This window comes from Aptenodytes forsteri, unplaced genomic scaffold, assembly GCF_000699145.1.
Source record: "Aptenodytes forsteri isolate BGI_AS27 unplaced genomic scaffold, ASM69914v1 Scaffold229, whole genome shotgun sequence".
In the NCBI taxonomy this organism is placed as follows: domain Eukaryota; kingdom Metazoa; phylum Chordata; class Aves; order Sphenisciformes; family Spheniscidae; genus Aptenodytes; species Aptenodytes forsteri.
This window is the reverse complement of record NW_008795863.1, coordinates 3,999,702-4,010,783: the sequence shown is the minus strand read 5'-3', so window position 1 is coordinate 4,010,783 and position 11,082 is coordinate 3,999,702. Positions and strand designations below refer to the sequence as shown.

Below are 11,082 nucleotides of genomic sequence, written 5' to 3'. Positions count from 1 at the left end.
AAACCCCAAAACAACTAATTGACTTTAACAGTCAATTTTATACATTAAATTCTACCTAAACTTAATTTCTTAAACTGATATTATTCCTCTGTTAGGGAAGTTATTACTGTTCAAATTGTATAAACATCTAGTATACAGCTGTGAAAAGTTTTCTGTTACCACAAGATAAAGAATATCTAAAAAGTCAAAGTTCCTGAATGTTAAATTGGTCTTCTCCTGCTAAATAAAGTATAGTGTACTGCATGATGATATTCTTGGAGCAGTGAAAACCTATCTTATAATATATTCTGCAGTAAGCATAATGGGGGTTCCCAATAATTTATAAGAATTTTTCTGTGGATTTGTGTAGCATCTTTATCAACAGTTGCATTGTTGTTTTCCTTGGATTAAAAAAAAAAAGGTAGTTTTCGACTATATTTTATTTATTTGTGTATAAAAATTTCTTTTGTATATGCCCTACTCCCTTCCTTTTGCTTCCTTCCATCCCTTTTGTCCTATGTTGTTTTATCTTGTACATTCAGAACCAGGGTGTAGGCATGAGATCTTGGTGGGGAAAAGCAGTAGCGTCTTACAGGACGTACTCCAGTAAATGGATTATCAGGTACACCTGCTGTAGTCCTGAGACTTTTTTTTTTAGGTTTGTTGTTGATCATATTAATTTTGTGTATTGAACTGTTTAGACTTACTGAAAACACATATGAAGTCTCACATAAATTTTAATAAAATTGTGTCTTTGAGTGGTAAGGGCATAAATACAGTGTAACTTGGTGAGAGCAGTTGTATTCTTACTTGGTACTTTTAATTGGTAAGCTCTAGAAATGCTTTGCAAACACTGTGTTAATAAAAAGTGATAGAATAATAATTTGCCCCACCACTGAAATGCATGGGAATATGTAGGGGAGGATCTTCATGTTGTTTGACAACACTAAACATGAGACGGGACTAAATTGCACTCATTTACTTAGTAGGCGTTTCTAACAAAATGATTAAAAAAAAAAAAAAAGAAACAAAAAACCAACAGATAAAAATACCTGGCAAAGTACACTGTATAGTGAAAAAGTAAAAGCTAGATCATCAAAAGATTTATTTCATTTATTTTGATGTATGATTTTCTCAAGATAAGTATAGCTATAAAATTGTAAGGAATAATTCAGAATGAAAATGAATGTGTTTTTCAAGAAAAGAATCATGAGCAATGAATAGCATAAGCTAAGAAACAGCAGATTATGCCAGACAAACTGAAATGTGTTGTTTTGATGGAAGTACTAAATTAATCAATGAAGGGTATGCTGTACATTATCCTTGGAGAGAGAACAGCATATTCACAGTGAAAAGTTGAAAGTACAATTTCATTGTAGGTTTTCTTTAAATTTTCCTATGCAGACGTTCTACCAATAGGGCAGTAGTATTGATTTGGATATTGAATGAATTTTTAGATATTCAGGAGTATGAGATGCATGCAGGTTAGAAAAATCTCATCAATTACTTCTGTAAAAGGGATCTTGTTTCCTTTTTAAAAATGATGGATAAATTTGTAGGGTTTTTTTAATACGTACATAGGTCTGTAGCTTTCCATTCTTAAAATAGTCTTGCTCATAATTGTTTGGTCTGTAAAATCATGTATTTCTTATTTGATCACTATGGAATTCAAGATGTGCACTATTTACGTGCCTTCCTTTGCCTCAAGAGCATTGCATTACTAGAGCCTATGTATGTAATCAAGCCTAGAAGATGGGATTTAGAGCAGGCTAGGAAGGCAGAAAATGAGTTGAGACGAAATGAATGACCCAAGGAGGGCCACAGAGAGGGCTTAAGGCAGAAGTGGAGAAAATCGAAAGATGGAAAAGGGTCAGTTTGGGACTTAATGAAACGGGGAATGGTACATGGTTAGGAACCTCAAAGGGACTTAAGCTTCTGATTTGTAATTTTTATTAATTTTTTGCTCTCTGCAGTAGGTTAGTGAAGTTTGCCTCAGTGGAGTCTCTTGGTTTAAGATTTTCTGCTTTTGCAGATGACAGATTTATTTATTTTTTTAAAGAAATTTTTTATACAGGTGTTTAAGGTTGAGATTTAGGAAAGGGAACTGGGAGACCAGTATAATCATAGGGACAGTAATAAAAACAAAATCCTCCCCCAACCTTGACTGTAGCTTAATTGCACTTCCACATTTTTTTAGTATGGCCCAAAATACTAAGATTAACTAAAACCGGATGAACAGTGCCTCATCAGATGGTAATCAGTCACAGTAAGAATAAGACGAAATAACTTATTACACAAAGAGCTAAAAAGATAAGTGTGGCAACCAGGCTTATTTAACTAATAGTAACAATCCCCAACCAAGCCTCAACCAATTCCCAGCCAAATTCTAGCATACTAGTATGGCCAAGTCTGATTAATCAGTCCAACATCTTTCCCCCCCTGCCCCCCCTTTCATTTATTACCTATTCCCCATTGTAATTTTTAGATCTCAGCTTTGTTTTGTGTTCTTGCTTGCTTAATGGGGTTAGCACATCAGCCAGCCACAGAGGAGAAAGCAGGCAATAGACATCCTTACTGAATTCTGTCCCTATGTTTGTGGTCAGTAGTCCAGCCTGGAGGGTGAGTTGTGTTTACTCATGGTGACTGTAGGGTTCAGAGTCTTGTCTGGCTGCTTAAAGGCCTTTTGGGGAGGTGGTTGGTAGGGAAGCTTCCAAAATGAGAGGGTGCGGTAGAGTGGGCAGGATCTCTGGAAAAGCTAATACCTAACCTGGGCTTTTAAGGAGAGAACCAAGGGAATTATTTGCTCAGTTTCGAGATGTCGTTTTTGTTGGTTGAATCTATTAGAGTACTCTTCAGACCATTCCTTCTTGACACTGGCGGTTAAAATTTTTTTTAAACTCGTTCAAAAATCTTAATTCCAAGTCACCAGATATGTGACTAAGGTTTCTTAAGCCATCTTTTACATCCAGTGTGTTTATATTCAAGTAGTAATCTTAGGGGCTCTGAAGAAAAAGGTAGACGTTTTAGATCTAACATGCAAGTAATACAAGCTGCTTACAAAATATAAAACGTTGAATTTGGTTTAAGACAGAAAAAGAGCAGTTGCCTGGAAAGCCAAGATAATTACAGAAAATGAATGGTCTTGTCTACGTGTAAATGCAAACTAATATGTCCCTAGAAAATACAGTTAAACAATAATGACCAGGTAGGGAGATCTGTGGAAAATAGTTGTACCAAAAGAAATTTGATGCATTGAGAGTTTGTACTTCTTTGATGTTAAGATCGTTAAATACTGCTCCAGTTAAAAGTGATTTAGTCGAAGTCACTTAATCACAAATCAGTTGTTTTCTATCATACTTTAATCTAAATGCCTGTATTTTGGTTTAGGAGACCTTTATACAGAAAAATGAAGGAAGAACTTTTGAAAAGGATGGAAGACACAGACCAAAGTTTCCATATTACACAAATAAAAGTCTAGTTTTGAAATTTGTTAGGTATTAAAAAGTTGTCTTATTTCATAGCACATTTAACCAATCTGAAGATCTGTGAGAGTTTGTAGGTACTGAATAGCTTTAGAAATTATCTGTTTATTCAGATGTGTAATTTTAGCTCCTGGTTTAAAACTTGGACATGAAATATTAAACAACTACTGTAAATATTCATAAAAGGAAAGAAGTTACATATATAAAATCACTGTATGTTTTGAAGGATATGAATTTTGGAGAAGAAATTGCTCTAAGGTGAAGTAACAGGATGAGTTTGAGAGAAACAGTCTTTCATCCAATTACCTAACAAATACCAGTATTAAAAAGTATTTTCCTAATTTTTAACGTGGTGTCTTGAGAGAAGTAGAATAGAGCACAGTCTCAGATCCGTGTTCAAGGCTGAAAGTTGACTAGCTGATCTTACAGAATTTTTTAAGCGCCTGACTTTGATTCTCTGGAAATTGAAGTTGTGACATATACAGTCTTCCTGCTGTGAAACAGGTTTTTCATCTTTTAGAATTTTTCAGTAATCCTCCTTACAACCCTAAGTGCTTTAACTCAGTAGCTTATTATCCTGATGTGATTAGAACAGGTAACCAAAACTAATGTGAATGCAGCAAATTAGAGATGCAATTTCTGTTTTTCATCACCTGCCACCAATCATCAGTTCACATACCTTAAACAGACGTTTTTATTTCTAGAAAAATGTTCTAATAGAACAGCAGTTTGAGTTTTTAAATGTTAATATTTCCAGAGAAGGAAGGTCCGGAGAAAAAGAAAATGAAGAAGGATGCTGGAAATAAGAAATCAACACCGGTTAGCATTCTTTTTGGTTATCCTCTGTCAGAGCGCAAACAGATGGCACTTCTCATGCAGATGACAGCAAGAGACAACAGTCCAGGTGATCTTACAAAGTTAATAGTTTTCTTCCTCCTGCCTGTTTAATTCTGTCCCTATCAGAATATTCCAAATCCCGCTGGTTTTCAACAGTCCTTGCTTTTTACTGAAATTTTTTAAAATTATTTGTAATTCTGGTAAAACTCTATTGTGCATTGTCGAGTAATTTGATGAAAAATTCTTGACCTTCTGTATTTATGTGCAAAGCTTTGCATTATGATAGCTGTAAAACCTGAAAATCTCTTTTCTTCCTTTGATTATTTTTGCCTCTCAAACACTGTTCCATATGCATTAATTAAAAACTGAAACACTATCTGTTTTTTATTAACTACTGTCTCATTGCCTCCATTTGTAGCAGGACTTTAATTTAGAAAGAAACTGGATCGTCTCCTTAGGATTTAATGGGAGAGGGGAGACACCTTAGTTTTAATTCAGAACTTCAAACTTTCCTTGATCCAGTTGTATTTAAAAAAATCTTTATGTATGTGTATGTTCTACCTGTGTAATGTTTTTACAGATTTGGCATTTAAAAGTGAATGGCTCCTTTTCCTTAAGGATTTGGTGCCAGTTACCTAATCTTTTACTATCCTGCTGTGTTTAAAACAAAATCTACGTAGAGAAGGGCAAGACAATTTCATGGCAAGAGGAGGTATCTTTAAAAAGCTCCTCAGATTTTGGAATACTTTGGAGGGAAAAGGATATTCTTTAGTCCCTCATGCTGGGAAAGTCTACCCCATATATGAAAACCTTTGAGTCCCTGGCCCATGGATGTTCTCAGTTGCTTGAGAGATCAAATTCAAGGAATCAGGAAGATGGAAACTGCCAGACTGATATGGTCTAGCTCCCTGTCACTGATTATAAAAGTTGCAGAAGAGTTTGGGACTTCCAGGCTCTCTTCTTTCCATCAAAACACTAGAAGCATTGCCTGAAGTATTGCATACTTTTACTGAAATTGTTATTGAAATAGAACCAGACTGCTTTGGTTAGGGATTTAACTTTTAGTTGATTGGCACTCTTCAATAGAATAATGTTTGAAGAGAAATATTTTAGCTAGAATTCTATTATTTCAGTATATATTTATATTCATAAAGCACTTTTTTCAGAAGCATATATTCTATCAAATATATTAATAACTTTAATTACAGAAGATAATACTTTAACTGACTCCCTGTAACCAAAGACTACTGGAAAAATACGATACAGGCTGTCTTACTGCAGTTTCTCCTTTTGTGGAGAAATGGCTTTGTGGCTTCCCTTATTTTTGAGAAAATTTTGAGAAACTTTAGTAACAGTAGTTTACTGTCCAGTCCACCCAAAAACATTGGTTGGCACAACTGAGAAAGTGCAGGGAGTACAATGCACAACCAGTAATTCCTTAAATTGGCATCCCACTACATAAAAATACAGCAGAAGTGTGCTGGAGGCAGGGGAAGCAGGGTAAATACTGATCTGCATGGTGATGCTTTGTCTTGTTTCAGCAGAATTTATACCAGAGTATGTGAACCTTGTATTTTGGATAGACTTCATCTGTCCTTGAAACCTACTTTAAAAATAGCGAGACTTTGCAAAACACCCTTTTGCACATTGCAGATAGGCATTGTGTTGATACATGTGAAGTGTCAAATACATCCTTGATTTAAATATAATTATTCACTGATAATTGTAGTCTTTGAATACAATTGTTAAAATGAGATGAAGTAAAAATAGCGTTAAATAACTTAGTGACCATTTAAAAACTTATTTTGTAGATTCCACCTTAAATCATCCCTTACAAACAACACCAACACAAAAGAAAACTCCAAGCTCCTCTTCAAGACAAAAAGACAAAGTTAACAAGAGAAATGAACGAGGGGAAACTCCTCTACATATGGCAGCAATTCGAGGGGATGTTAAACAGGTTAAGGAGCTAATCAGTTTAGGTGCAAATGTGAATGTAAAAGATTTTGCAGGTAAGTTGATACCTGTTCTCTTAACTGTACGAATTAAATATTACTGCTGAAGTTGTTGTCAGAGGTTTAATTTCAGTTCATGCTATATGCAAATGAAAAATCTAACAAAATTGATTGGAAATTTTCAAATCATGTATTTATTTCTGATGGCAGTGGTAGTACTGGGACACTGCAGTACATAGTATATTATTAGAACAGTGTAATAATACCTGGACATTTCAGTTGTGGCCAGGGCCTTTGCACACTAGGCATATATAAAAATACATGTGCACGCTTGCTGAACTTTGCAGAATTATACTAGGCAAAGGCAGTAACTGATAATGGGATTGTAGGCTCTGTGAAGAGATGCAAAGTTTAGTAACAGTGAAAGCGGTAGCACTGTAATGTACACTGTCGTCTTACTGTGACAGCTAATACGCACCAAAGCAGATGGGTATGGTATAGCTTGCACTTGTCCTGCTAGATTAATACCAGTTTTGGTATGTCAGTATCTGCTGTGATTTCAGCACTGATTGATAAACTTTAAGGTAAGTTATAACTCGTACCATATTTTAGTATCCTTTATTTGGTATCTTTCTTTGCTTTTCTTAGTATCTGTTTAGTAGCTTTTCTATAAGGAAGTGTCTGTGTTGCCTGTCTGTTTGTCTGCAAGACCTCCTAAATAATTTTTTGGAACCTGCTGGCAAACTTTTGCCTGTTTTGCTCTTGATACTCTCATGGTAGTTAAGTTTCTACATGTTTTAGTAAAAAATCTCCAGCAGAGTAAATATGAGATCCACAAAGTAATGCTTCCACAGAAGACAGAACCTACAGTTTTGAGTTCAGTAGTTGCCAGCTGTTGATTGGCCAGGCACCAAATCAAATGCATTTACATATTGAGATAAGCCGAAGTACCTGCTGGTTTTTCCTCAACCAGTGTAAAAGGGCATAAGACTTAGGAGCTGGAGTATTGGGTAGACATTTAGGGTATAGGAGGGGTTGGGGTGATGAGGAGGGATGGAACAAAGTAAAAGGAAGGATAAATCAGAAGATAAAGGGTTGGTGCAGAGGCGGCTGTGGGGTTGGGGTCTAAGAGACATCTATAAAAAGACAGGATTCGGTAGATGTTTCTCTTAAATGCAAGGACAACTCCAAAAAAATAATAGAAGTATCAAGTGCACATTATATAAACAGCATAACAAACTGCTCCTAATACTCTACCTCTCAACATTAGCCATTAAACACTGGCTTTTTTGCATCCACAGTAGAAGTGGATCACGGGAAAGTGAGGAAATAAATATAAGAAAGAGCCATGTTGCTTTTGGTTATGTTCAAAAAGACACTGCTCCCAGTGCAAAGGGTAATGAAGAAAGTCAAAAAGACACTGCTCCCAGTGCAAAGGGAAGAAATGAAGAAAAGGTGACAAAATTTATGGGAATTTTCTGGCATCCCAAGGGAATAAAGAGAATGTTGAGAATACTCGTTGGTATACTTAACTGGCAGCACTAGCAGTTTGAAGTTTTTAGAGTAATTGCAAAATAGAAGCAAAAACATAATGAAGGTCTGAATGAGAGTTTTGACTAGACCTACAGTGAAGACTGCTAAAGGTGCTCAGTTTATGGGTCTGAATGGTTATAAGGAGAATTATACTCTCAATGGGAATGGTGAGATGAGCTGAGGTAGCAGGCCCTAGTGAGAGAAATTAAGAACTATATGGTAGAATTAGTTGTCAGCTCAAACTTGACATCAAGAGAAGATATTAATGAGATGGACTAAATTGTTGATTTTAGGTGAGAAACAGATCAGTGATTTCTTGGTGTACAGAGGGTAGCTGAATTTGTGTTTGAAGATGAGGCTGCCCAGGACTTACTTGTAGAGGAAGAAGAGAGAGGAAGCAGAAGTAGAACCCAGTGGGATCTTCAGAGAAGCTGAGAGGGGAGGTGAGAATTTGTTGAAAGAGCAATTTTAGAAAAGGTTGGGGAAGTTCAGGGGAAGACAGTCCCATAGAAATCATAGGGAGAATAGAAACACATCAAAAAGAGATGTGGTGGTGGGTTAACCTTGGCCGGCTGCCAGACACCCACCCAGCTGCTCTCTTACTCCCCCTCCTCAACAGTGCAGGGGGAGAAAATAAGGTGGAAAAAAGCCCTCATGGGTTGACTTAAATACTGTTTAATAAGAAAAGCAGAAGCTGCACGTGCAAGCAAAGGAAAAAGAGGAATTAATTCACTACTTCCCATTGGCAGGCAAATGTCCAGCCAATTCCTGAGAAGCAGGGCCTCAGCAGGTGTAACGGTTGCTTGGGAAGACAAACACCATAACTACAAACATCCCCCCTTGTTTCTCTTTTCCCTGAGCTTTTATTGCTGACCATGACATCGTATGGTATGGAACATACCTTTGGTCAGTTTGGGTCAGCTGTCCTGGCTGTGTCCCCGCTCAACCTCTTGTGAGGGAGGAGGGAGAGAGAAAGCCTTGACACTGTACAAGCATTGTTCAGCAGTAGCCAAAACACTGGTGTGTTATGAATACTGTTTTAACCCCAAATGCAATGCACAGCACTATATGGGCTGCTATGAAGGAAGTTAACTTCATAACTTCATCCCAGCCTGACCTGGTACAGGTATTTAATTTTAAAGGCCAATGAAAGGATGAGGAGAATGGTTGAGAGTTGGTTCTGAGAATCAATTGGGAGCAAGTTGTTAGAGACTTTATTCAGAACTCTGGAGGAGGTGTTTGGGATCAAGTAAGATACTTCTCCATTGGTAGTCCAAAGTGAGAAGCAGAGGTGGCTGAGCTTCAAAATCCTGTGCAGAGGAAAAAGTCAAGAAGAGGGGGAGAATTTGAGTGGCGAGTCATGGGTGGAGCAAAGTAAGAATTTCGGATGCAGTGAAGTTTAGAGAATTAGAGTTTTTTAGCTAAGAATTTGGCAGAACTAAAGGAGCAGAAAATGAATTAGTAATGGAGGAAGTAACCCTGCTCATGGAATATCTGCCAGAATGATACTGCTGTATGAGAACAGGAGTAAAGGAAACAGATGTTGAGAGCAAGCCAGGACTAGAGTTGGCAGGCTGGACATGGTGATAGGATAGAAAGGCAAAGCAGTAAAACATGGAGAAGAATGAATTACAGAGAGAATTAATAAGAGGGAAGAAGTCAGGGGTCAGAGGGCTGAGAGCAGAAGAGTGTCATCATTGTGGGTGAGTGGGAAAAAGGCAAGTGACACGAAAATGGAAGGAAGGAGGTGGTAGCCAGGCAGTGCTGGATGTGAGTGGCCGAAGTGATGATTGAAGGGGAAATTTAGTATACAAAGATCAGGAAGAAGTGTTTTGCCACAGGCTAAGGTAGAAGCCTTTTTTTTTAGCTTTTTTTTTTTTTAATTTAAATGAGTGGCAGGTGAGAAGTTGAGTGAGAGATGAAGATGAGAAATTACCTTACTGAAGGATTAGATAAGTCAGGGGTTTCTTCTTGTACCTCCTCTTCATGGATGTACTGATTAGATGCAGCGTTCAAGTGAATAAACTCTTCCAGACTTGCACTGGTTATGTTGGAAGCAAAAGTTGAATGCCTTCCCAGAACTGGGCTTTGAGAAGGCATCAACAGCAGGCTGGAAGTTCAAGGCAGCTATGAAGTGGAAGGCATCAAGTTGTGGAGAGGAAGTTGAGGTAAGGAATATAGTGCGTGGGGGTTGATTGTTGTCTTCAGTTGAGGCTTTGCTACAAAAAATGAGCACTGAACTTCAGATTATCAATTTGGAAATCAAAATTTCTAAAAATGACTAATATTCTAGGAAATATCAGGAATAAGTTCTCTGCCAATATTTATTAATAGCTTGCTATCTAGACTAATAGCTGCTGAACATTGTTAGTGATTCCCGGTACCTGTTCAGTGGCTCTAAAGGAGCACTGGTTATGATAATTTGCCATACTTATTCTTTCCAATAGTGTGGTTTTCAAACTGTTTCCATATAGAATAATGTTATTTATATATACCTAACACTGTGTTCAAATGCTCACTAGTCTAACATGTTTAGCCTGGGGATTTTGTGCCAGATTTTCTTTTACTATTTGATTAGTGATTTCTGTGTTCAATTTAATCACAGTAAAATTTGGAATTTGTTGGCATGAGGTTTAAAGTTGATAAAGCATGTGTTGTTCATCAGATGGATGGCATTACCTTCCTGCCAACTGCTGTGTGTGAGTGTATTTTGAAATGTTTCAAGGCAATAGAGATCTATAGCACAGGAGAAAAAAACAAACTTGAATCTTCGACCTTTCAAAGTTACACTTACCACTCTTCACTATAGGTTGGACACCACTGCATGAAGCATGTAATGTTGGTTACTACGATGTTGCTAAAGTCCTGATAGCAGCGGGAGCCGACGTGAACACACAGGGCTTGGACGATGATACACCACTTCATGATTCTGCTAGTAGTGGGCATAGAAATGTGAGTTTGCTGGGAGAGTGGGAGGGGAATAAATAAGTGGTTTGAAATGCTCAGTCTTTAGAGCAAATCCTAACTGTCCTGATTACTCTCACATGGTTTTATAATTCTGCTTCTGCTGTTTTGGGGGCATCTTAAAGTTGTTTTGGTTTTCTTTGTTTCATCTTGCTTTTCATCCTACTTCTGTTGCCAGATATTTTCTACCAGTATCTGTTTTCTTAAATATTTTAAAGTTTCACTTTTACTTTTTTTATAAATAAACATTTTAATGACTTCTTGTTTTAAGAGAGACTTCTACTGTATAGATCTCTCAAAAGAAAAATGTCTCCAAACAGTATACTGTGGGT

General features: G+C 37.0%; 1 protein-coding gene across 1 annotated transcript in view; it reads left to right on the top strand.

Moving 5' to 3' along the window:
- ANKRD12 (ankyrin repeat domain 12) overlaps positions 1–11,082 on the top strand; it is a 58,043-nt gene that overhangs the window by 22,784 nt on the left and 24,177 nt on the right. Inside the window, exons 4-6 of the mRNA XM_009284102.1 lie at positions 4,219–4,365; positions 6,110–6,310; positions 10,596–10,738. Of these exons, the coding sequence (XP_009282377.1) occupies positions 4,219–4,365; positions 6,110–6,310; positions 10,596–10,738 (491 nt within the window). The remainder of the gene's footprint in view (positions 1–4,218; positions 4,366–6,109; positions 6,311–10,595; positions 10,739–11,082) is intronic.